This window comes from Asterias amurensis, chromosome 10, assembly GCF_032118995.1.
Source record: "Asterias amurensis chromosome 10, ASM3211899v1".
Lineage (NCBI taxonomy): Eukaryota > Metazoa > Echinodermata > Asteroidea > Forcipulatida > Asteriidae > Asterias > Asterias amurensis.
In genome coordinates, this window is record NC_092657.1 from 13,025,753 (window position 1) to 13,053,322 (window position 27,570).

The 27,570-nt window shown below is 38.1% G+C and overlaps 4 protein-coding genes across 5 annotated transcripts in view; all 4 read right to left on the minus strand.

Moving 5' to 3' along the window:
- The window catches only part of LOC139942940 (uncharacterized), a 97,674-nt gene that overhangs the window by 20,031 nt on the left and 50,073 nt on the right, over nucleotides 1–27,570 (minus strand). The window lies entirely within an intron of this gene.
- On the minus strand, nucleotides 1,801–27,206 carry LOC139942936 (uncharacterized). Of its 2 annotated transcripts, none has more exons than XM_071939763.1 (3): nucleotides 27,086–27,206; nucleotides 21,723–21,818; nucleotides 1,801–8,362 (listed from the first exon to the last, which is right to left on the minus strand). In XM_071939763.1, the coding sequence occupies exon 3, from the start codon at nucleotides 8,350–8,352 to the stop codon at nucleotides 6,028–6,030; it is 2,325 nt and encodes a 774-aa protein (XP_071795864.1). In that variant the 5' UTR covers nucleotides 8,353–8,362; nucleotides 21,723–21,818; nucleotides 27,086–27,206; the 3' UTR covers nucleotides 1,801–6,027. The 2 variants fall into 2 exon arrangements, with proteins under 2 accessions (XP_071795864.1, XP_071795863.1); XM_071939762.1 differs by having other exon boundaries at nucleotides 26,827–27,202.
- LOC139943349 (uncharacterized) lies at nucleotides 9,369–15,683 on the minus strand. The gene has a single exon (XM_071940180.1). It carries the CDS (start codon nucleotides 15,681–15,683, stop codon nucleotides 12,372–12,374), a length of 3,312 nt encoding a protein of 1,103 aa, XP_071796281.1. The 3' UTR covers nucleotides 9,369–12,371.
- Nucleotides 15,891–17,076, minus strand: LOC139943350 (uncharacterized). The gene is made up of 2 exons (XM_071940181.1): nucleotides 16,228–17,076; nucleotides 15,891–16,027 (listed from the first exon to the last, which is right to left on the minus strand). The coding sequence occupies exons 1-2, from the start codon at nucleotides 16,930–16,932 to the stop codon at nucleotides 15,929–15,931; spliced, it is 804 nt and encodes a 267-aa protein (XP_071796282.1). The 5' UTR covers nucleotides 16,933–17,076; the 3' UTR covers nucleotides 15,891–15,928.

The window sequence follows — 27,570 nt, forward strand, 5'->3', positions numbered from 1 at the left end:
CCAAAAAAGATATGGTTACTTTCCAAGATATACGCAGCTACGCTTACATTCCAAGATACGCTTTCGTTCCTTCAAGTTACGCTATAATTCCATCAAAAGGTACGCTTTCAATGCTGAGTCAAGCCATACGCTAACATTCAAAGATACACAGCTACGCTTACGTTCCAAGATACGCTTTTGTCACAAGTCCACAACATTTGAAATTAATTTAAGTAAAATATATACTATAGTCTATATAGGCTTACCTTAAGTTGTATACTTGTTTGTGACTAAATGCTCACTGCGTACAGCTGCATTTCTTTGCTGAGCTGAAGTCCACTTGACCAAAACATAAACTTTAGAAGTAGGTCTTCACAAACAACGGAGTTCTTTACTAACCGTAATTCCAAATAATAAGTTTTATATATCGAAAAAAAACTGCACTTGTTTCACACAACTGGAAAAACCCATCCGTATTAATAGAGTTCAATTGATACAAGGGTCGTTTCTTAATCTAAGGTGGCCTGTTGCAACCATTGCAATTGTTGTGGAATAGGACTTTAAATTATTGCGAAAAGCTCATTTTAATTTGATAACTTATGAATGTAGAGTTAGACGGATTTGAAACTCGACGTTTCGATCAGTATGCTAATTTTCCAGGCGACGATCAGAGCATACTGTTAAAAACTTGGAGGTTAAACTTAATGGCTCTTTTCAGAATCACCGCAACTGAATTAGGGATTTTAATTACATGGTGTTACGGTAAACCTTACTAGACTAAATAATTCCAAGTGGATTTGACAACATTTTCCTTTTAATCCAGATTTCATTAACCAATAAAACAAATTAAGGGGATATGATCATGCTATAGGGACAGCTTACAAATACATCAAAAATAGGGCAATGTCATTTTAACAAATACTTGTTACCAATCACTCTCCTATAAATTATAAAATGAAACTCTTGACCAATCCGTTGATGAACAATGTCAAACTTGTGGGAAAAACAAAAACGATTAGGGCACGGCCAGTTAAACTTCAAAATTGCATAGACGCTTTGGAAGTTAGCCCCTTTCTCTTGTTGCACAGTTCCCCCCCCCCACAACAAAGCTATATCAAACAATACTACACAGGACAGCTCACAACTTTTAATTGTGTACCCGTGGTAGATATTGGGCACCGTACATTCCTGTACAGTAAAAACAAAACTCATAACATCACCATGAACTCTATGCATGATCATCACATTTCCTAAAATGGACATTTTTATTTGTGGCAACAACACTACTGGTGTTGTTTGTGTTCCCAGAAGCCCGACGATGTCAACCATACCACTTGACTGATAACAATACAAGCACTAACTAGTTGTGTTTGCGTGTTATTTATAGTGCGGTGTAAAGTCCGTTTTGGGGACTAATTATCGTTATGCGTCTCGGTAAATATTTATTTTGGCAGACTATAATGGCAACACGTCCCACCTCTAATGCCATCAAACTGTGTGGGCTTACACTCTATACATGTATGTTACTTCTGTTTGCTCCTATCTTGGTACTAGTTAAAACATCAAGCGCAAGTTATACAAAGAACCAACAAATAATCAAATCAAAAGCCGTGTTTAATAATAAGTAATTTAAATGGTGGATGCACATCTTGGATGGAAATAATCTCGCGTGTTCCTTTTTGAAACTCAATCATTTGGCCAATGGACCAGTTTTAATAATTTGAGGCGGTCCCTCTATTTGTCAACCCTTTTTACAATTAAACCCTAAAAAGGAGACTTTAGTTATACAGGCGACGGAGACTGTCTTTAAGCTGCCGCTGCAGTGGTCAGATGCCTTTATTCAATCACAATGCTCAATAGTTAACATACAGCCGTCTTAAACAGCGCTCTCAGCGCTCAATAATGCTCAATAGTTAACATAAATTAATGATTACAATCATTTTGAAAATAATTATTACGCTCTTATAATCTCCATCGACTCTCAATTATTATTATTATTATTTTTGTTTATCAACACGATTCTGTGATCTTCTAAATGAGAAACTTTGAACACTAGGTGGAAGCAGACTTCTAGTTATATTTCCATTTTTTTACGCCCTTCTGAGCACGCGCACGTAACAAATAGGAATATAAATTGTATTGTTTCTGGGTGACGTCACCACTTTGGGCTTATTGCATGGTCACGTATGACGTCTGCACGTTCTTACCTGACGTGACAAAAATGGTAAACTCACGTATGCTAAAAATGTGACATTTTTAAAACGCAATTTTCTGACGTTCACGTTCACGTATTTGGTCGCTTATAATAAGGCTGAAGCCAAGAAGCGTACACAAATTATCGTAATAATATGGCAAACTTGGATAAACAATATTCCATATGTACATCGCAAAAATAATGTCTCAGTACCGTTCAAACTGACCAATAATGTCTCAGTACCGTTCAAACTGACCAATCATGTCTCAGTACCGTTCAAACTGACCAATCATGTCTCAGTACCGTTCAAACTGACCAATAATGTCTCAGTGCCGTTCAAACTGACCAACCATGTCTCAGTACGTTCAAACTGACCAATGATGGTGGAAAGATCATTACACAACAACGTACGTGACTTGGACTTGGGCCAAGAACTTTCCGGTCAGTCGAAATCAAACAATTTTATTATTGAACATTAATGTTGTCAATATACATACAACAGTATTCGAACTCGGGATAATTAAAAAAACTGATTCTAACTAATTCTAACGCTTCAATCTCAATAAGCTATCAACAAAAAATGAGGATCTTTACAAAAAAGCTGCCTTAAAAACAATAATCCGTTGTATCCAGTCACTATTTAGTGACTGAATAGTGATTTACATTGACTTTCTTTTTAAATAACATACTTTCAAGGAAACGTTTACGTTTGGTTATCATTCTGTTTGCTGGAAGCTTACTGTAGATGAGATTCATCTTACTTCGAAGTAATCTGGTTATGTAATAATATATCACATTCATCGCCCATTGGTTGAATCTGAGAAGTGTAAACTTTCAGTTGCATTTCTCAGATTGTGGAATCATTTTAGGGCTTTTTTTTCCTGCTTGGACATACGCCAGATTTCCGGCGATATCTCAAAACTGTGAAACACCTTTTGCCATGCAATTTCAACAGGTTAGTTTAATTGTACACAGTTATATTGATAAAATATTAAATCCAATCCAACGGCTTAAAACGCCCAAGGTTTAGTTCATCACAATGATCTTAACAGGTAGGCATATCTGGCTGCGCATGTAAATACGAACTATAACCCAGTTACTGCGCCCTCTATTGATCTGGACGGTAATGCAAGAAGCTACTTTTTGATCAAAGCGTAGCTGAGCTGCTGAGCACAACAACATTCAAAATATTGTCGGCAGTATTTTTAACTGAATATGTTTGTTTAGTAAAGGGTAAATGTTAACAAAACTATAGAAGAAACAAATACAGTATAGCATTTGAATCTTGTTAATCTCTTCTCACAGTTACATAAAGAATAATATAAATTTGACGCTGGAAAAAAAAGTCAACATTCGGCCAGCGTCACTCAATAGTTTACCGTAATTTAAACTGTCTGGTTAAACATTGTATTTACAATCAAAACCTCCCAGATTACTCTAATGAGCAGTTTACAATATGTTTTAATGCTTACATTGGTTTACAAATATTTGCGTGTATTTACAAATTGAAGCTGAAAAAGTGTGGTTTATGTCTTTTAAATACGTCTGAAGGTGGCACCCTAGAGTTCTCAATGTTTAAAATTACATCTCTGAAGTTAATACGCTAACTTGTTTTAGCATGTTAAAGAATAATACCACCAATTACTTCAACTAATAAACATTCATAAATACGTCAGACAGTTTCGCTATTCCTACTGGTGGAGAGCGCGTCACGTGTGGTTGTTTAACTCTTTGATAATGACCAGTGTTTATAACCGGTTTTGAGCGGATACTACGCGCTAGCCTTGGTGCAAGACGTTTCTTGTTACGGGCGATGCGGGCGCTGTCAGTGAGTTGGCCGCGCTGTGTTTGAAAGGAAAACGAGAACGTGTTGCACCATGACTATACACGCACGAACGGAACCGGAAACTGTCGGAAGTAGGCGTCTCAGTCATAATGCAACAACCGGTCGTCGTACCTGTACATTCAGATCTCAAGCACGTCGGAAGCGAACAAGTTTTACATAATTTATTACTTTATTACGCCTTTTAACCAAAAAGGCATTCATGAATGGGAATAAAAGAGTAGCGACTCGTTTTTTACCGGACGTTTAAAACCTTGCAGGGTCGTTGCCGTGTGATAAAGGCCCGAGCCTTCCACACGGCAACGACCCTGCCTGTTATCACACGACAACCACACTGCCTGTTTTAAACGGCCGGTAAAGAGCGAGTCGCTACCCTTTTATTCCCTTAATAATTCACATATAACGTGACACTTTCATTGTAACGAATAACGATCAGATAAAAAGGGTACCTTTATGTTCAGCCTTAAATACTAAATGGGTAATGGTGTGTTGAAAAGCAGCAACTGATACAGCAAGGTAAATGTGTGCGGTTATTATTAACCATTCATAAATACCTCAGACAATTTCGCTATTCCGATTGGTGCAGAGCGCGTCACGTGGGTATGTTTAAACGGTTGATAATAACCAGCTGGAGCTGTTTATAACCGGTGGTTTTCGGATACGTTTAGATCACAACTTCGTTCTCAGTGGTGATCGATCTCGCAGTGCAATTTTGGTCCATGAATAAGATGATACATACTACTACTTTATTACGCCTTTTAACCAAACAGACATCTATGAATGGGAATACAAGAGTATCGACTCGTGATTTAACTGGCGTTTAAAATATTCGGCTCGTGCCTTTATCGATCTGCCACGAACCTGCCGGTTTCAAACGGCAGTTTAAAAACTCATCGCTACCCTTTTATTCCCTTATTTAAAGTAGCACAGCCAAACGAAAAATTCTTAACGGACTATACTGTGGCAAGCCAAACACCATGTCACTTGCTTATTATAAGACTTGTATCATGCTAACTTTTTCGAGAGCCGCATTTTTAAGCAATATTTACAAAAGCTTTAATTGACACAAGTTAATTAAAGTTTAATAATTGTAAAACGGTAAACACACAACATATTCTGCAAACATCACAAATATACTAAATATTCGGTTGAGGTTAAACAAACAAAAAATTATCCATTTACATGAATAATCGATTGAGTAAAAACATTCAAAAGTATACCCTTTAATAATACAGCTCCAAAATTCATTTAAAGGCAGTTGACACTACTGGTAATTACTCAAAATAACTATTAGCATAAAACCTTACTTGGTAACGAGTATTGGGAGAGGTTGATAGTATAACACATTGTGAGAAACGGCTCCCTCTGAAGTGCCATAGTTTTCGAGAAAGAAGTAATTTCCCACGAATTTGATTTCGAGACCTCAGATTTAGAAGTTGAGGTATCGAAATCAAGCATCTGAAAGCACACAACTTCCTGTGACAAAGGTGTTTTTTATATCAATAATATATCGCAATTTCAACGACCATTTGAGCTAAATTTGTCACAGGCTCGTTATTGTATGCATATGTTTAAATGCACTAAGTGAGAAGACTGGTCTTTGACAATATTACCAACAGTGTCTAGTGTATTTAAAAGGCTCGTGAAAATAGAGTTGAGTTACAAGGCTGAGTGTTCACAAAAGACTACAATTTGGTACGGATAATACACATTTAAGCTGGTACTTTGTAGGTTAAATGTTGTTACTAAAACGTATTTAAGAAGTAAATGGGATGAAAAAAAACAAAAAAACAATTGATTTAACCGCCAAAGCGAAGGAAACATTTATCTGCGAAAATAGAACACTAGATTTGTACTAAACGATTAGTGGTACGTTGTGATCGTAACGTTTTGTACAAGTGGCAGATTATTTGAATTTTTGAGATTCATGAAGAGTGTTAAACTTTATAAGTTGCAAATTACCTTATCATTAATAATAGTGTACATTTTACGACCATGACGTCATCGACACTCACACGCGATGCAATATCTTAACTGATATCAATTCAGCCACAATGAGGTCACCGATCGGAGTAAACGTCATGCCTTGAGGAAAGAGCAAGCCACGAGCTACACAGCCGATGTGCTCACCTGATGCATCGTAATGATGTATCTCACAAATACCATCACCATCACCATCACCATCACCATCACCATCACCATCACCATCACCATCACCATCATCATCATCAACACCATCAACATCACTATCACTATCACCATCACCATCACCATCACCATCACCATCATCATCACCATCACCATCATCAACACCATCAACATCACTATCACAATCACCATAACCATCACCATCATCATCATCAACACCATCAACATCACTATCACTATCACCATCACCATCACCATCATCATCAACACCATCAACATCACTATCACTATCACAATCACCATCACCATCACCATCACCATCATCATCACCATCATCACCATCACCATCATCAACACCATCAACATCACTATCACAATCACCATAACCATCACCATCATCGCATTCGATACACGCATATATATCCCCAGCATCATCACAGCACACACCAATTGGCTTTACCGGTTTGCCGTCAAGGGAGGTGCTGATATTGAACACCTCGTTTCCCATGAAATCCACACAAACTAGTTTCGACTCGAGGAGGTTTCTAAAGATCAGTTGCTCCTTGCTGTTAACAGAAATAAAGCTTGGATTGTCGGTATGGCCAATATCATCATGATGTATTGTGGAAATGGTGGATCCATCCTTGTAATGAAGAGATATTACCTTTCTCCCACAGTCATACACTGCAATACGATCTTTCTTGTCAACAGCAATACCAGCGAGTATACTCTCTGACTGCCCCTCGACTTGATTCTGTGAGGGTCTGAACTTGCGAATGTATCGTAGTTCTCTATCATAAACCTTTACATCCTCTCCGTCTGTAACCAGAAGCAGGTCATCAGAGGTCACCGCAACTCCGGCAGGGTGTTCTAGTTGTCCATCTTCTGTCGTACTTTGCACACCTTGAGATTTGTAACTACCACTCGATGTAAATTTTGATAATATCCGCCGTTTCATATCAGTAACGACGATGTCATCGTTGCTTAAACAAGCAACGTCCAATGGAATTATGATTTCCCCCTCACCTTGCCCGTATTTACCAAACTCTGTCTTCACCTCCCACTTCTCTTCATCTAGTATTTCACCGATATCCGCATCAGTGACGACATCATGACCTTTAAACCCGATGAATGACTTGCTATGCTGCACTGTTTGAAACTTGAGCTCATTGTGGAATGTCAAGTTGTGCATAACCTTTGGCTTGAGGTCCAGCAGCTCAAAGTCATCCGCATGTTGCATCAAGTCGTTGACTGAAGCTACGATCTGCTCTGCACGGCTCACCTTATCGCTATTGCTGATCTGTATGCTGCTGAATTGCCCACCTCTCTCTATGCTGATTTGAGTGACTCTTTCTTGAAGGAGGCGAGATGCTTTTCTGATTTTCTCGACTTCCTGTTCCTCCTTAGCCACAATATCTCGAAGAGCCCGGTCGACCATGATCTGTAATCTATGCTGTGAGTGTTTGATAGAGTCGTCCACTTCTTGGAATTGCTTGCGACATTCATCAAATTTCATCAAAGCCTCTTCAACAGCTTGACGATAAGATCGAATGGAGTCTTTGATTTCAGTTAGTTTGTGGTTTTGCTCTCTGTGTTGAAATACCGCACATTTGAGACAAACAAGTAAATCACACGTGTCGCAATAAAAACACAGTTCCTGGTCAGTGTGTTTCCGGCATTTTGGAGAGCAAGTTTTTTTCTGGTTTCTGGATCCCTCATTTGATGACCCGGCTGCATTCACGACTCGATGATGCCTGTTCAATTTTATTTTGGCGTGGTATTCCAAACAAATCTTGCAAAAATTCGCATCACAGTCAACACACCGTGAGACGGCATCAAGACCTTCGTCGCATCCTTCGCAAATCGAGACAAGAGGGTTAGGCCTACTGTCTTCTCTGGGACCATCCGGATTGATGACGTCATCAATAAGCGAGCTCAAGAGAAAGCAGTTGAGAAGAGCCGATGGTCCCTTATCTGGGATTGAAGTTTTCTCTCTACACACTGGGCAAATGATGAAATCCGTCTTCGGATCCTGTTTGTCTACAAGTTCCTGAAGACATTTTAAGCAGAAGCTGTGCTGGCAGTCCAGGATTTTCGGATCGATGAACCGAGTCAAGCAGATGGGGCATTCGATGTGTACATGTCTAATCTTGCAAGTGGTCTCAGTGTGAAATGCAGCTTCGGCCATCTTGGTGAGACTGAAAGTAAAATGAATGTCATTTTCAATAGTTCATACAGTCAGTGATTTTATACATTGGGTGGTAGCAGACTTACCGCATTAAGAACCTTTTGTTGAGTTGCGATAACTTGTGATTAGAAACGATTTTCGGTCCAACAAACTGTATCCCATACAGTACCTGCTAAACGAGTAAAATTACCCAGCACTCGGTGAAAAAACAATGGACTTTTCCCTTTTACATGACAAGGATTGTTGTCCTTTGTATGCCATAGTTAAAGACACTGGACACTATTGGCATTGTCAAAGACCAGTATTCTCCTTGTCATACGGAGTTGTGTGCCTTCAGATGCTAGATTTTGAGACATCTAGTTCTAAATCTGAGGTCTCGAAATCAAATTCGTGGAAAATTACTTCTTTCTCAAAAAGTACTCCACTTTGGAGGGAGCCGTTTCCCACACTGTTTATACTACCAACCTCTCCCCATTACGCGTTAGTAGTATATATGCAGTCAGCGCGCAACGTGTTGAATACACGCTTCGTTTATTTGCTACATATTCATCGGCCGTCGGTTTATGAATACTAATGAGCTATGACGTCCCATTTTAAAAAAAACATTTAAAATATAATGAGGATTTTTAAAAACAATTAAAAGGTCATACCAACATGGAGAAGGATTCAAAATAATGTTCTGTATACAAAAAATAATTTTTGGATGATCAAAAAGAGAAAATCTGGGACGAAAACGAAGCCGTGAATGTCGAGAAAAAAAAGGTCAATGAAAAAGCTGAATTTTGTTCTTTTCCAAATGACCGGCAGAGACAACCTACCCATGTATGTGTAGCTTAACTATTCCTCTTTCCTAGAAAGGCCATGGTTTACCTCGATCCTTTAAGAAACAGTCAAGAGCACCCAAAATATTCCACAAGTACAGGCCTCCGACACAACGTTTACATTTTTCGAAGGCAGCCATATCTATTTATAATAGAGCGATTTTCATTGGTCATCACTCAAGATCCGGAGAATTCTAGTCCAATCACATAACTCCTAAGTCCAGTGAAGCAGGGTATGGCATCCATCGTGAAGATGTGTAACTGAATGTAAGGCTGAGGGGAGCACATTGTTACCAGACTATTTTTCGTTGTAAAATTTCGTTCGGATCGGATGCGATGAGGGGTTTCATTATTATGGTTTCATGCGGAAATTTCGGGTTGCGTTCGCTCGGGACATAGCGAAATAAAAAATTTAAAAAAATTAATGACAAGGAACAAAACAGTAAAATAGGCAACGTTCAGATTTTGTTGAATCAAATACACACGAACGTAACATTATTTTATTGCCTCCAATAGTCTTCTGTCAGTGTCAAGTTATGATTCATCCATTATTAAATTATAAAACCATACAAAAGATACAATATGAAAATACAATACATGTACATGTTCTAAACTAAATGTAAAAACAAAGTGTAGATGGATAAACTTATTAAAAAAAAAATAGCACAAAATCCTACAAACAATACAAAGGCAGCTGCAATAAAACAATAAGTAAAGACATGGTACAAGTACACGTTACAACAATAACTTAATCAAAACTCCAGTGGAAATATTTGTTCACTGTTTGTGTAAAAACATTTTTGGTCATAACAAGTATTTGAAAACATAAAAAAAAGTTAACCAGTAACACAAACTAGTGTTTTGTTTTCACATGGCATGGTGAAGTTAAACTAGAATATTGCATCATGTGTCACCCAAAGATCAGTTCAATTTCAAGTTAAAGTGGCAAGCTTAAAATAAAAATTATGGTTTCAAATATAAACAAATAAATAATAATCACAATAAAGGAATACCATTTGTGTGATAAACTGTTTGGTTCTAGTAATGGTCAACTGTGATTAAAATATATCACACTAAGGCACACATTGGTTACAAAACAACTTCTTGAAAGGCAATAGGGTGCATAGCCTGTATACATTTATATGAATATATTTATAAAAAATAAACAATGTATAAAAACACATGTATGACATTAACTGCATACACAGGATGTATTGCATTCATCCTATAACAAAAACCTGAAAATATAGACTATGGTTTATAAAAAAATAAGTAAAATAGCTGGAATCATGAAACTGAAGAGATGAAAAATGCACTGATAAGTTTGCACCCTTATAAACAGCAAATTGTGACTAAAACAATCACACTATGGCCTGAGTTGAATACAAAATAATATTCTTAAAATGCAATGATAAGGTTGCATCCTTATAAATAGCAACATGTGACCTAAACATCACACTTTGACCTGAGTTGAATACAACAAAATATTCTTAAAATGCAATAAGTTTGCACCCTTATAAAAAGCAACCCGTGACCTAAACAATCACACTATGGCCTGAGTTGAATACAAAATAATATTCTTAAAATGCAATGATAAGTTTGCATACTTATAAATAGCAACCTGTGACCTAAACATCACACTTTGACCTGAGTTGAATACAAAACAATATTCTTAAAATGCAATGATAAGTTTGCACCCTTATAAATAGCAACCCATGACCTAAACAATCACACTATGGCCTGAGTTGAATACAAAATAATACTCTTAAAATGCAATGATAAGTTTGCACCCTTAAAGAAAACTGTGACAATATTAAAACAGTCCTACACAAACTCATTACATATAACATGTACCCTGATCATGCCTAAAATTCAATGTAAATCCTTACCATAATAACAAAGTTTAAGTATGTGCATGTATCATCACATTTTGTGTCATATAAATATACGTGGCAAAATTGTGGAATAGAAAACTATTCACTATCTACATTTGTTTCACTCAGTGCCTCATCTTCTGCCACTTGTTCTACGAAAGTATCCAAATTGTCAACATCACTGCTGATTGAAAGAGACTCACTCTCCGAGTCTTCACTATCATCCAAGTCAGCAATATCACCCACAGGTTCGGTAACACTGACAGTATTTTCACAGCTTTTACAAGAACAACCAGGGCCACATAAAACATCTGCTTTTTTACATTTACAGACCCTGCTAGCGCAACGGCTTTTGGCACAAGAACAACCCCTTGTCAGAAATTGAACATTTCTACGGATTTTTTGTATATTCTCTTCAGTGTCCCATTCAACTTCAATTGAAAAAGGATCCTGGGAAAGTTTCCATCCATACTGTGAAATTTCGGGGTACATGAATACAGCTTGTAAAGCTTGACCCCAAACCGTGCTGACCCACTTTCTAAAAATGAGAAGTTATTGGTGATGACTTTATCAGTGTACCTTTTGCCAAACATGTCATAAATAACAGCCTTTGAGCCTTTGTAAGGCAGGCCTTCAGGTGTACAAATCGCCCTAGGCGATTCAAGGAACTGACACAATTTACCACAAGGAAGTTGGCTCTCTTCTGAATAAGAAATAGTGCGTTTATAGCACAAAGTTATTAAGCGTTTCTCCTTTTCAATGTAGTTTATTTGCCTTTTAGTGACCTTCTTCTTCATGAAAGTTTGCAAGTTATGCCTTCTTATTCTAGGCTTCCCAACACTGGAATCTTTCAAAATATTGGACTGGATATATAGATTGAGGGAATCCCTTCCAATATTCCTAAACTGGAGTAGATTGTGTTGTTGTAAGGTAGAGGCAGATACATTTGAAAATGCTTGAAATAAAGCTGGTGATTGATCAGTGCTGAAAATATGGCTTAGTTGCATTTTCTCAAAGTGTTAGCCAGTTGACGGGAAACAACTGAAGGCAAGAGATCCCGCTGAAATACAGGTTTTACATCAGAAAGTTGATTTTGCAAATTTTCTATAAGCTTAGACTGATACTCTAGAGTCTGACATACTTTATCCATATCAGTTGGAAGACTGTGTGAAAGAGCACCTTTACAATCTTTATTGATTAACATTTCGTGTGCCTCATCAATTCCAACACTCGAACACGACAGCCCTTTGATACTTGAGACAAATGCACCATTTTCAAAATGCTGAAGGATTGGCTTAGGAAGCGCATACATTTGACTTAAATGTTAAGGGATAAGACGTGAATAATTCTGCCTATCAAATGCATGGAAAAGCTGACCAATGCTTTTCAAGGCAGCCATCCTACCATTCCAATTACCACTTCGAATTGAAACAAACAACTGTATATAGGAGAAACAATCCTCTCTCAGGAACCTGTGCCAAAAACGGAACGTTTCAAATTTTTCACACATTTCTGAGTAAAAAATTTCAAAATCAGCCATGAATGGCATTATCAAGGAAGTGGTTACATTATGATCTGCCTCAACAAAGCTTGTGCAATCGGACTCACAATCTTTTAAATCAGAAATGAAGATACATAGGGCACTTACGATGTCATCGTTACTTAATGTACACATGGAGGTATCGTGGTTATTAATTCTATGTTCCATGAACACCTGCAACTGATATGCATAAATTGATTCATACACCTGCATGAAAAATCTATGTGTCATTTTGAAACTGGCACAACTTTGAAGTCGCTGGAGCGTTCCCTGCTTATGATTGATCTTAGCTACTTCTTTTAAACCAGCATCCCAGTAAATTTTCATGATGACCTCCTGAAAGTTTTTCAACACATGCCAGTCACCAAGATAAGGTATAACCCATGCAAGTGAAGTGCCATATTCAATTTTGATTTCTGACAACAACTTCACAGTGGCACCATCTCCTGCAATTACTAAATGATTGATGAGTGTGCCAACCCCATACGATTTGTACAGTAAACCTAGCATTTTCTTCAGAGTTTCTGCAGAATCAGCCTTCTCATTCAACACATATAGATAATTGAACTTTGACTGTTCACATCGTGGTTGACTCTTCAGGGACAACTTACACTTAAAACCAGGAATACTAAGTTGTGACTTTCCCGTAAGACTGGGATAGCGCTGCACAATATATGAGAACATTTCTTGGTCTAAATTCAGGACTTCATTTTCTTCTAAACTTGACAGACCAAATTTATCAAACGACAGCTGACTGAAAATATACGTTTTGAAGACGGGCACACCAAGATCAGATGGCTTAGGAACCACTAGTTCTGAAAACTCTTGTTCCACTTTCCTCCTCACTCTAGGTTTTCTCAAGCTTTGTGTGCCCTCCACTTTGGGATGTAAAGTGACCTGATCGTCTTTGACAGGATCAGCACTGGAATGACCAGTATTAGTAGCGTGGTCATCAGTTGAGATTGCCACAGCATCACTTCCTATGTTGACATAGTTTAGCAAGCTTAATTGTGCACCTCGTGGAAAATGGGAAAAGACACTTCCAGTTGCAATTGACTCTTCACTGAACAGGTTATTCAACCTGGACCTACAGGAATCCTTTATCAACAACTGAAAGTGTCCACACAAAGAAACAACACTAGGTGTGTACAGGAGACATATATGATTTGTATTTGGAAATAGTGACACATCATTTGGATACTTTGCAACTTCTGTAAGCCCTGTTTCTGTTTCTTGATATAGCCTTATTTCAATACTCAAAGCATAAGAAATTGCACATAACTCAAGATGTCCTGCATATGTGGATAGTTTTTCATTATCCTTAATGCGGTCAGAAAATGTTGGGTATGAGTTATTTTGGTCAATTTCCAAAAGATATTTCTGTACCACATCAGGTAAACTGCGAAGAACGTCAATGTGTTCACGTAAAATGTCACAAGTACCTTTTCTAATCAAAGCCGACAGTTGAACTTCTCTCTCAAGACTAACAGGGTCCAATGGCAAACCATGCAAACTCCGATGACAATTTATCAACTTATTATCTGAAAAAACAGCAATACAACGATACAGACAGGCACCATCTCCAAATATATTGATAACTTTATACTCAAAGTCTGTCGACAATTTTTCCAAAGCTGACAAATTCTCTGATGGCTTGGTTTGTTGTGACATTATAGATGTTCCATGCCAACTTCTAGGTGCATCTTTTGAAGTGACGGCAGCATAAGAAGCTAAAACATCTATATTGTCAACTGATATAATTGTAAATGATGACTTGCTGATGTTTGAAAAATCAGTACGCGTCAATTTTTGTTCTTTAACTTCCTCTAAAAATCTGTCAAGAGTGTCTCTTGAAACACACATACCAGCATGATTTAACAACTGCAACAATTTTGAAGAATGTGAGAGTCGTACGCAGTTTGCAATTATAATGTGCAAAGGGTAATTGTTACTGTCACTTAACACAAAATGCATGCATAGAATTATATTTATCCGTCTACGCATTTGTCTCCTTGCATTTGAACCTGGTAGATCTGATAGCATATATGAATCTAGTGGAAAATCTGAAACTTGTTTTTTTTCTTGATTGTTAAATGTTAAGTAGCTGACCAAATTGAAAATAACGGGGTCAAGCATTTTCAACATTTCTTCATAACGGAAATTTACAACATTCAAAGGATTATGCTTGTAATATTCCGTTATTTTGCCAGATTGTGATGTTAGTCTTTCATTGAGATTAGGCAAAACGGTCTTTAATGACGAAACTAAAGTTTCGCTGGACTCTGCTGTGTGGGTTGAAGATGTTGGGGAGTCTGTATTTAAGCCTGCTTCAAATTTGAGTCGATCTGAGCGAGATTTTGCTAATGCTTGATGCAATGCTTTCTTCAAGTCTATGTTACAATGAACGAGTAGAGTGCTCTGTTTGCGAGACTCAAGACGATGTATGGTTATTGAATTACTGAATGTACTCATAATACATGTCAAGAGCCAGCGAGCTGTTCGTGAACAAAACTCCACATCAAGGTCTTTTTGTACAGAAAGGCAAGACTGGATGGCATTTTGGTACAACTCAAACAAATCAGATAAAAGTACAGCACGGTGTTCCAAGGCCGAGTCAATAACATGTATGTAAACTTGATACAGACAATGATCAATTGCATTGGTCTCTTCTGTGATTTCCATTGACAGTTTGCTCTGAAAAGATGTTTTCATGTTGTGTAATGAAATCACTTTAGAGACTTGTCCAGAAACAAGTGAATAACATGCATAACATATATACCCATCTAGTATTAAGGCAGTGTCACCATGTACAGACTTCAAAATGTCTGTTGCTACCGACAGCCCCACATCTAAGGATGAACATAAATACTTTTTACTTGTACTTTGAAAAGAAATGTGGCAGCCAGCACATTTTGAATAAAACCGATACTTCCACAAAAAATTGTGATGCTGTTTACATAGAGCAAAGTTAGTAACCCCACTGACATTATTGTCTACTAAGAAACACGAGTTAAAAACATGCTGGGAACATTCTACGTCATGACTTGATAGTGAGTTGCATTTAGAAAATTCCGAAAGTGCACACATGGGCCTCATTTTTCTGCGAGATTTTTCAGGAGTATATTTTGGATTTTTTTGTTTTTTGGTAACGGAAACCTTACAAGCCTTGCAAATACAATCGGAATCATTCAATTTAGCTTTTGTTTTGAACCACTCTTTGATGTTGTCATTTAGAAGTGTCCCAACATGAAAATACCTAAAACCTGTTTTCCCACAACGTGCACACGGTCCACACTTGGCCTTTCCACAAGGACGAGCTGACTTCTCGTCGACACCTTCCTTTACCCCTGTGACGGCATAGTGACTTGCTGTTGTTGCTCTGGCTGTAGATCAGCGCATTGCCGGTACATGATAATATATGGGGTGATGTCCCAAACAGCCTGCAAGTATAAAAAGGAAATAACACAAACATGATGTAATTTAAAAAAGTACAAGAACTTCATACTTTCATCTTTACAAAATATAAAAAAAAATATATATATAAAAAAAAGTCTACGATGCAACTTTAGGTACCATTTAGTTGCATTTTTTGTTCACAGCAACAGTAAAATTAACACTTAATTTAAAATCAAGTATGTACCCTGCGATTTCGTTTGTTCCTCTTCTTTCTTGACTTTGCCATCTTCCGCATTCTTCTCTCTCTACTTTTTTTCGCCTGTATGTAAGGACTTGCTGGAGTTGGCGGACGGATGGATGATGGTTGGGGGATTGATGATGGGTTTGGTTTAGACGTCAGTAAACACAGAGGCTGGACTCTTGGTAGATGTTGGTGAACTGGAATGCTACCTTTGTTGCTTCCAACTCGCTGAAAACCATCAGAATCAGTGGCAATAATCCGCATAGACGCCTTGCATGGTTTCCAGCGGGGGGGCTGCGTTTCTACTACTTGAGGTGATGGTTTTTTTGATGGTCTTCCTGTTTTCTTTGGTTTCGGTCTTGGTCGGACTAGAATTGTCAGTTCCTTTGGGCATCTTGGCTTGGCGACATGTGGAGCAGACCCAGGAATGGTACGGACTAGGAGTGAGGTGACGTCGTCAGTAATGGTCTGAGCAAACTTAGCGCATCCTTCATAGTTGAGGTGGAGTCCATCAAAGGCAAAGAGCGAATTACTCTCAAAATGGTCGCTGAAGTTGACAAATCTGACATTAAGTTTTTTGCAAAGGATGGACACATGCATGTTGAAAACTTGGCCCAGGTCATTCAGGTCAGTATAATCATGACGAGGCAAAATTGCACTCATCACCAGCTTTGCTACTGGAAATTTTTCTTTGGCAAGGTGAATCATGTGCTCGCAATTATTTATGTAGCTGTGAAGAACACTGCGGCACAAGTCATTTGTCCCAACATGTAAGACGACAACATGTGGCTGTTCATGATTTGGTACATGAGCACCATGCTCCAAACTTCTCAAAAACTTTATGGCACGCGGAACTGTACACCCAGGCTTCGTCACCACGTCAGGACAGATCCACTCACTTCGTATGTTGTCAGGCAAATAACGTGTCAGTGAATCACCAATCACCTTTACCCTGAACCAAGGAAGATCGCTTTGACTGGTGGGCCTGTGGTTGGGGTGGGAAAAAAAGAGTTTTCAGTTTTTACATTATTAGACAATACATTCAGCCACATGTATATAACTTATAAGACCAGATATAATTTTAAAATGTTTGTTGTATCGGCTTTTTTTTCAAAGGAAGGAGGCCCCCCCCCCCCACTTATTCTTAAACAAATAATAAACAAATAACAATAATAATAATACATACAAGAATTTCTTATCGAAACTTATTTGTTTTATTTTCCCCTGTATTTGATGTTTCTGTCATTTTGGGCAACGTAGTCATAAACAACTTCAAAACAACCACTACTTATTTTGTTCATGTCACTGGTTGTCGTACATGTAGTACAGTACAACATGTAAACAAAATGCCTTTGTATATTACACTTACACAATACAAAATAAAAATAATAGGCCTAATATTAATAATAAATAACATTAGTATTAGGCCTAACAATAAAAAATCGACCGTCGACCGATAACTAACATAACAGTCATAAGACATTAATTCCCTATATCATCTGATTTTTCTGTCATATAACATAATAATTAATTAAATATACTAAAATAAAACTTCAAAATAAAAACTATTTATTTATTTTATCACGTAACTGGTAATACACAGCCAATGGTATATGTAAACGAACAACCCATTCGGACATTCCTTACTTTTTTACCTACCAATGAATGAATGAAAACTTGAAAAATTATTTAGAATCATAAACCATAAATCATTAATTCCCTGTTTCTGTTTTCTTTGGGCAACATAATATTCATAAAACTTAAAAGTAAAAAAAAAAAACGCGAATTATTTTATCACGTAATTGGTAAAACACACAATAAACAGTTGACTCGCTGAAAACTGAAAAATTCGTTCTTTTCAAAGCTCAAATAAAAGAAAATGCCCGGTCCGGCAGAAATAAACATGAGATGTAACGGAAGCATCACCCTCGAACAACCCAAATATCGACTCTGTTTGAACGAATTATGTGAGAAACAGTCAGGAGCACCCGAAATACTACGCTATGTCTAGAAAAGATCATCTTTTTCTTCACATTTTAAAAGGTAATTTAAGTCCAAAAACTTCGCGAAAAATGATGAAAATTCGTTTTTTTTAACGCATCATATCTCAGAAAATGTACTCACCAATCCATGTTGACCCAGCAGTGACCTTAAGGGTTTCACAAACGGTTTTGTAGGGGCCCTCCTCAACTCGCGGATTTTCTCGCGCATTTCCAAAATGCGCGAGACAGGTTTTTCTGGCAAATAAAACTTGCCCTCAATAGTGATTATAGCACTCGTTGCGCGCTGACTGTATGAAGGAACGCACATCCCGCGGCAGTCCGGCAAGCACAACGCAGCACAACTGAGACGTGTACGTCTCGGTTGTATGCAAAGGTGACACCGGCCTACACAGACGGGGTAGCACTAGAGACAACGGGTGAGATAAATAAATTTGAATCTGCAAACACACATATACATAAACACATTCTAATCCTCGACCAACCCTTTTTATTCTTCCACGACGGTTGTCAGACGTAGTGGAATCAAGCGCTTTGTTTTCACTTCGTGAAAATACAACCGAGACGTACACTTCTCGGTTGTGCTGCGTGGTTTTGTGATGCGGCGCTTCGTGATTTTAAAAAATCACTAACGCACCGCGAACTGAGTACAAACAATAACGGTTTGCACTCAGTTACACTGTCGTGAGACAACTACTGCGGTGTTTTTCAAACACCACTCAACATAATGCCATGCATCATGTTAACCCCCTACCCCACATATCGGCCCTTCGGGCCTCCCGAACACTGCCGTGGGCCAAACCCCTTACCACTGCGTGGCTCGCCCTAATTTCATTAGCCCACTTCCGCCTGGGTCGGCACACCCAGCCTACCACCGCTGCGCGCATGCGCGCTAGTCGCTTGCCGGACTGCCGCGGGGTGTGCGTTCCTTCATATATACTACTCGCGTTAACAAGTAAGGTTGTATGCTAATAATTATTTTGAGCAATTACCAATATTGTCCAGTGCCTTTAAATACATAATTGAAAAGCCTCGGGATGGTTTGTTTAAAATGTGCCAGTCGTTGGTTTGTGATTGAAACCAGTGTTTGATTCATTGTTTTATAGTTGTACATATACTTACCATACAGTTAAGTCACCTGGAAATTTATATTGTTTTCTTTCAAACATAATAGTATTTGCTTTTGATCAATAAACATTTTTTTATTATTATTATTGCTTGTCACGATTGATATGTTGACAAAATATATAAAGTTATTTTGGGGGCTGACTCCGCCTCCCCTTTTGTGACGTCAATCGAGGCAGACTTTGCCTGCAATGCGTAGAGTAACCATATGTGCAAAGTACATATACCGTCCAAGTCGTCAGTTTGTACGTTTCGATTTGTTTTATTTTGTTGTTGTTGCATTTTCGGGCAATGCCGACCAGGTGTATTGCTGCTGGATGCAGCAAAACAATTAATGATGGGTTCAGGTTGCATGTGTTTCCTGCAGGTCCCAAGTATAGGCGGTAGTGGGACGCGAAAGTCAGACGCACAAAGCGCTGTGCAGCGAACTTCGAGTCGTCGTGCTCTCGGAATACACCACACATTGACACGAAGAGAAAAGTTATTCTAAAACATGACGCTAAACCAACAACTTTTCCGAAGTGGGAAGTCAAAGAAGGTACCTGAAAGACCTGTAGAGGAGCATTAGCCAAACGTGAAAAATTCGGGTTTTAACTTTGAGGGCTTGTTTGTGCTTGCGATTCACCGTGCAGGGTAAGCCGAGTGGACCGTCCGCACAGCAGCCGTAGTGCGTGCAGTCTGCTCCGGGACCGTAGTTCTGTAAATAGGCATCATACCGATCAGTTACCCAGACTTAGTGTACATTGTACGGGCCCAGACTACACATTTTCTCTTAAAATATCGCACCTCGATGTCACAAACAGCGCCCTCTCGGGTCGGGCAATCCTATTAAATTTGTAAATAAAAGAACAACTATTTTTTTAGAACCTAGGTTAACTAATGTTTATTTATATTCCACTAATTAAAACACATATCTTAGTGACAAAAGCTTTATTTTGAAAACAAATACCACTAGGCGACTTTAATAATTGAACAGTGTCATCTCAATAAGTGACATGTGAGATTGTTTTAACAATACTCATTGTCAAAAGATAAAAAGCGATTTCTTGTTCCCGAACCAAGCATGGTACTTCGACTTAAAAAAAAATCTCTTAAATGCATTTCACTATCCAAAACTGCTGTACTTGTTACAAAATTAAACTGCAATGTATATAATTTTAATACAAACCCTATAACGTAATACCAACTAAACCAACATGCAACCACACGGTTTAACGTCCACACTCTAAAGAGACCCTAAGTGAGTGTGGCTTGTACCCAAACCAATTACATTTGGTGCTATTTTATCACCATGTGATGTTAGTCTTGATTCTCATTTTGGTACGTATAAGTGGCAACAACCCAGACGTAAGTTTGAACACCCCAGTTTTTGCAGTGTATAGGAAAGTTTAATCTGTGACCTTTGGTTTCCTACAACCATGTAATCCAACAACATTAAAGGCAGTGGACATTATGGGTAATTACTCAAAATCATTATTGACATAAAACCTTTTTTGGTGACGAGTAATAGGAGGTTGATGGTTTAAACCATTGTGAGAAACGGCTCCCTCTGAAGTGCCATAGTTTTCGAGAAAGAAGTAATTTTCCACGAATTTGACTTTGAGACCTCAGATTCAGAACTTGAGGTCTCGAAATCAACCATCTAAACGCACACAACTTCGTGTGACAATGGTTATTTTTCTTTCGATATTATCTCACAACTTCGATGACCGATTGAGCTCAAATTTTCACAGGTTATTTTATGCACATGTTGAGATACACGAACTGTGAAGGCTCGTCTTTGACAATTACCAATAGTGCCCACTGCCTTTAAATAGTTATGTTTCAATAGCCCAAAATATAATAATAATATAATATCTCTTTAATAGTCTTTAGCGCACGTATCTACCTAACAAGGTACTCAAGGCGCTGAGTTATACAAACTTTCAGAAAGATAGGTTATTGAGGTGATGAATATTCAGAGACCCAATTATGTAGCACCTTATAAGGGTTTACAAGGTGTTACGGCGCAGCATACAACAGCCGCACCCCCAACTAGCCTGCGTATAAAGCCCGGTTCATACTTCATGCGAAAGCGAATGCGAAGCGAATTTGACGTGAATTTGACGTCACACCCTCAAGCTGCGAATTGTTCGTTGCGAATTTGTGACGTCAAGATTCGCTTCGTATTCGCATTCGCAGGAAGTATGAACTGGGCTTTACTAGTCGTAATGTGTTTTGTCAAAAGAGCGTGTGCAGTTCTATGCAAAAATATGAATGGTTCAAACTGTGGCATGATCAATTTGAAAAATGTCTGATCTGTCAGTTAAAATACTTTATTGGTCATGTGCGTTATTGAACATACCATTAGACCAAGGGAAAGTAAACTCTTACTTGTTGTTAAAGTGTGTCTACCAATGCCAATTTTGCACAGTTGAATCTCTGCTGAACTTTACAAAAGTGGATAACTGGCGGCAACAACGACGAATACTGTAAGATAAACAACATTGATAATGTTCAAAACAGTACACTTCTTTACCAAACCGTACTACCAAATAATCAACTTTATATTCGAGGTTAAAGTTGTGGAAGTTTCATACAACTGGGAAACCGCACCGTGTTGATATTGTCCAATATTTCATCGGGTCATTATACCGTATGAAATGGTCATTATACCGTATACTAAGGTGGCCTGTTGCAACCGAGTCATTAGTTATGTTTGAATTTGTTCGATGCCCACCCTTTCAAACTAACACGAATGGCATTGAGAACTGCATCCAGTAGACCTTCGGAAAACGTGAATATTGTATACCTAATTTGTCGTGTTGATTTCATACATTTGCTACAGTTAACAACATTTCCAGAGGTTGCAGTTTTTTTTTTTTCTTTCGTTACTATCTTGCAACTTCAACGATCAGATGAGTTCAAATTTTCACAGGTTTGTTATTTTATGTATGTTGAGATATACACCAAGTGAGAAGACTGGTCTTTGAAAATTACCAATAGTGTCCACCGCCTTTAATTTAATGTAGATGTTTTGAAATAATGCAGAAAATGTGTAGCGCCGGGCTATTTCCTTACTGTGCATAATGATAATCAATTTGGGTAAATACAATAAGCGTTACTGCAGTAACGCTTCTCACATCAATTTGTTTTGGCAGATTAAAGGGAAAGTACACGTTTGGTAATTTTCAAAGACCAGTCTTCTCTGGGTGTATCCCATAATAAGGCATAACAAAAAACCGAACGACCGAAAAAGTCAGAAATCCACGTTGTTGTTGTTGTTGTTTTTTTCTTAAATGGTGTTAACAAAAAAAGTATTGTTAACTTCGAATGCCCAATAAACGACAATTAACCCTTTATTCGAAGCTGTCAGAAATCACGATGAACGATGAAGTGAACATAATATTGTTAGACTGCATTATAATAATAAACGAGTACCTGACAAGCCAAAACCAACTTCAAAACTACAGCGTCGGAAATGCGATCGTAAACATAATGTTAAACGATGCACTCGGCCACTTGGTTCGATCTGTCGCCCACACCATGGAAATACCAACTGCATGCAAAGTGCATAAACAGTTCGCACGCTGTGATTGGCCATTGATAGACTTCAACACAAAACGAGTATTCACGAACTGAGAAAGAATTGCCACACAGTGTGCCGCACGCCTGTATAATGGTGCCATGTGCAGCATTGAAGCATATTCAAACATGTATAACTTTCACCAACTGAGGGCGTGCGCGATGCGGGGCAAAGTTCATTGATAAATAATTGTTATCAATGGGTGCTTTCGATAAGCTTTCCCGGGTCGACCCCGGTGTGTGGCGTTTTTTTTTTCCAGGACGAACGTGTGCAAATAATAACCCACGTTTGTCCTGGAAAAAAAGAAAACGCCAAACACCGGGGTCGACCCAGGGAAGCTCAACGAACGCACCCAATATAAACCACGAGGGAAACTGACAGGGTAAATTTTGAAATGATTTTTGGGGTTGAACAACGAATTGACTAGAGTGGTATCCCCTTAAGGTGATCCCCTTGCTGCCGCTTCCCAGGTTGTATCGTAAATTGGGTGTGATCCCTGGCTACACGGCAGTTAACGGTTGTATGGCTTCTGACTGGCACCCCGAACAAAGATATTGACGAGGTCGTTGGTTCGAATCCTATGTGTGGATTTGTTTTCTTCTCCTCTGACGTAGAGGAAAAAAAAAAAAAAAAAAAAAAAAAAAACCGACCCTCCCGATTTTTTAGCCAAAAGGGCTATACAAAGTTTGTTGTTATGCCTTTTCATAGAATAACAAGTCTATACAAATGTTGGCTCAATATTGTTAATCGAAATTGCGAGAAAAAATGATGAAAGAAAAAACACCCTTGTTGGACGAATTTGTGTCCTTGCATATAAAAATAACAGACTTCTAGCTAGAAGTATTTTATTATTTTAGTGAGAAATTACCTCTTTTTTAAAAACGTTACTTCAGAGGGAGTCGTTTCCCACAATGTTTTATACTATCAACAGCTATCCAATGCTCGTTACCAAGTCAGTTTTTAAGTAAATATTGTTATGAGTAATTACCAAACGTGTACCTTCCCTTTAAAGGAACACGTTGCGTTGGATCGGTCGAGTTGGTCTCTTGAAAAGCGTTTGTAACCATTTGTTATAAAATGCATATGGGTAGAAAAAAAATCAAGATGTTGTATTAAAAGTATAATACAATGATCCAAACAAACATGCCTCGAAATTGCACAGTTTTATTTTTACCTCGTCGGCCAGTTATGAGAGTCAATTTTGTTGACTCCCATAAATGGCCTACCGTGTTAATTCGGCAAAGTAAAAGGGTCATCCGTGTCAAATCAACCAGTGGTCCCCAGGTAACCCCCTCAGATTTTGCTGAAACTTCATCAGAATGACTGGATGTGGCTCAAACAAACACATGCAAAAAAGCTAAGTCATACTCCATGTCGTTTTCGAGATATGATCCATTGAAATTTGGTCAAGGCGGCCATTTTGTGCGCGCGCGAGACGCAAAATGTGTTTTTTGTGATAATTGCCGACTTTGAAAACTCATAACTTAGGTTTTGAACCAGGTAGAGAGCTCAAACTTAGTATTCCATCTTACTTTTTGCCAAATTTCATGAATCTGCACTCAATTTAAATGTATCTCCTTTAATTTTCTAGTTATGGTCACCCAAAGTAGGCACTTTAATCAGCCGAAAATGTTTTTTGTGATAATTGGGGTCACCCTGTGCCCGCATGAGGGGTCAAATGAAACCTATATTCCCTAGTTATTATCTATGGGTGCATGTCTATACCCATAAGCAATTATAAGCTCACCAATGCATTCATTCAGAAATAGCATGGACCCAAAGGTGGTTCCAGCCAGAAAAAGGTCAAAAAGACCCCGCCCGTCTTGACCCCGGTTGACCCCGCGATCAATTGAAACGTTTTTTGAAATTGATACCAGTTGTAGATATATATTATATCTACTTATACACCAATTTTCAGCTTTGGCACTCAACTCCTTCATGGTGTGGTGGCAATTTGAATATTATATGTTTTTGGCACATTTTAATGTAATATCATACAGAAAACATGTACATGTACATTCATGTACACATGTACAATACATGGTAATATATATTTGAAGCTTGTGTAACTGGTTTTTTTTTTCTGGCTAGCAAAAAAGTAATTTTTTTTGTATTATTGTTTTAAGAAATGGGTTGATGATGCATGTTTTCAACTGCAATAAATAATTTAAGGCAGGTACCTCAAAGTGCTGCAAAAATCTCCCATAAGACACACAGAATATTGGAACAATACCCCAGTATGGAACCATACCACAGTATTGTATACCATGTGGAGTTTCACTTGAAATATGGATGGGTAAAACCACACAAAACTAGACGGGCGGGGTCTTTTTGACCTTTTTCTGGCTGGAACCAACTTTGGGTCCATGCTATTTCTGAATGAATGCATTTGTGAGCTTATAATTGCTTATGGGTAAAGAAATGCACCCATAGATAATAACCAGGGAATATAGGTTTCATTTGACCCCTCATGTGGGTACAGGGTGACCCCAATTATCACAAAAAAAACACTTTTGGCTGATTAAAGTGCCTACTTTAGGTGACCATAACTAAAACATTAAAGGAGACACTCTTAAATTGAGTGCAGATTCATGAAATTTGGCTAGAAGTAAGATGGAATACCAAATTTGAGCTCACTACCTGGTACAATAACTAAATTATGAGCTTTCAAAGTCGGAAATTATCACAAAAATCACTTTTCGCGTCTCGCGCGAGTACACAATGGCCGCCTTGGCCAAACTTCAATGGATCATATCTCAAAAACGACATGGAGTATGACTTAGCTTTTTTGTATGTGTTCATTTTTGCCACATCCAATCATTCTGATGAAGTTTCATCAAGATCTGAGGGGGTCACCTGGGAACTTTTCTGAAAATTGGTTGATTTGACACGGAATGACCCAAAAGGAAAACCACGCAGTTTCGAGGCAAATTTGTGTGGATCATTGTATTCTACTTTTAAAACATTTTTCCAACCATATGCATGTTATAACGAACGGTTACAAACGCTTTTTGTAGACCAACTCGACCGATCTAAGGCACTGATTCCCTTCAACGTGATATTTGTCCATAGCGGCAGTACTTGTATTTGAAGAGTTTCTCTTATACAATTTTAAAAGCTGATGTACTTCTTACCAGTTACAATTGTATTGCCAATAATTGTGAGTTTTCCTGCCGAACGTAAACAGCGTGCACCAATCATTAAAGCAACGGGCAACCAGAGTGAGCAAGGTTTATTTTCCGAGTAAATCTGACCAGCTGTTATACTCGTCTGAGTTTATTGTTATTGATGTATTGCATTGTTTTGTAATGTATTGTTTTTATTGTCCAAATCAAAAGCAGAAAAACTGCCATTTACGAGAATTGGGAAAAAAAAATAGGCCTGAATAACATTGCAATAAGAATTAGATCAAATAGCATACAAACAAATAACTAATTGCATACACACATTAATAAATAAAGGATACATTCAGCAAACAATAAGTTATTTCTCATTAAATTATTTGAATTTTGAATTAAGTTCGAGACCTCAGCATCTGAAGGCACACAATTTGTTGGACAAGGGTCTTTTTCTGTACATTATTTATCTCACTACTTCGACGACCATTTGAGTTCAAATTTACACAGGTTTTGTTTTATGCATGTTGAGTTACACCAAATGAGAAAACTGACCTTTGACAATTACCAAAGGTGTCCAGTGCCTTTAAGGAATACACTCAATTGGCAGTAACCCGTTCAAATAGTCTGGCTAAAATATTGGCCAAAAAAAGTGAGTAAACTTTTTTTTTAACACAGGAGATGGCACATGTTTGGCTCAATCTGCGCTTAGGCCTATGTTGTTTCCAGTTGTGTCATGTACACCCGATCATGTTCGTATAAGAAAGCATAGACCCTAGTGAAAACAAAGTCTTACCTGGTGCTAGTAAACACTTTACTCACTGTGTACAGTTGGTCTATTTGCAAACTTCAGGAAGTGGCTGATAGCCGGCAACAATTGTCGATTTAGTAAACACAAATTAACACAGGAGATGGCAAATTTGGTGCTCAATCTGCGCTAATGTTATTCCCAGTGCTGTAATGTATTACACTTGAACATGTTCGTGTTTAGGACGGCATCATAGACCCTAGTGAAAACGCAGTCCTACCCGATGTTATATATGTTAATTACTCACTGCATAGAGTTGATGATCTTTGCTGAACTGTTGGAAGTGGCTGATAGCCGGTAAAAATATTGGATTATTAACGACAAACAACGTTGAAATAGCACACAAAACGTGCCTGCCTCAAACCCGACTTCCGCGTATGAAAGTACAGTTCATGTATCGGCAGCTGCATACCCATACCCAATGGTAGTTTCACACCACTGGAAAAACCCATATGCAAACTCAACTTCCGCATACTGTGAAGGTAAAGTTCAATGATCGGTTAATAATATGGCAGTTGCACACAAAGGGGAAAACCCACACGTAGTTCAAAGGTCAAATGATTGGTAATGCGTAAAATGATGCATTGCAACCCGATGTTGCGAATGTATCGCGCTGTATGATTATTTCCACGGATGTGTTTATAGAATTTGATCTTTGAGTACTAGTCTCCATTCAAGTCCCATTCTCGTACGAGAGAACCATTATTATACGCGTATTGTAAATACAATAAC

Coding starts and splice junctions, on each gene's coding strand:
- LOC139942936 (XM_071939763.1), bottom strand. CDS start 8,352: ATGGCCGAAGCTGCATTTCACACTGAGACCACTTGCAAGATTAGACAT.
- LOC139943349 (XM_071940180.1), bottom strand. CDS start 15,683: ATGAGGCCCATGTGTGCACTTTCGGAATTTTCTAAATGCAACTCACTA.
- LOC139943350 (XM_071940181.1), bottom strand. CDS start 16,932: ATGATTCACCTTGCCAAAGAAAAATTTCCAGTAGCAAAGCTGGTGATG. Junction 16,028..16,227: donor GGAACAAACGAAATCGCAGG/GTACATACTTGA, acceptor TTATACTTGCAG/GCTGTTTGGGACATCACCCC.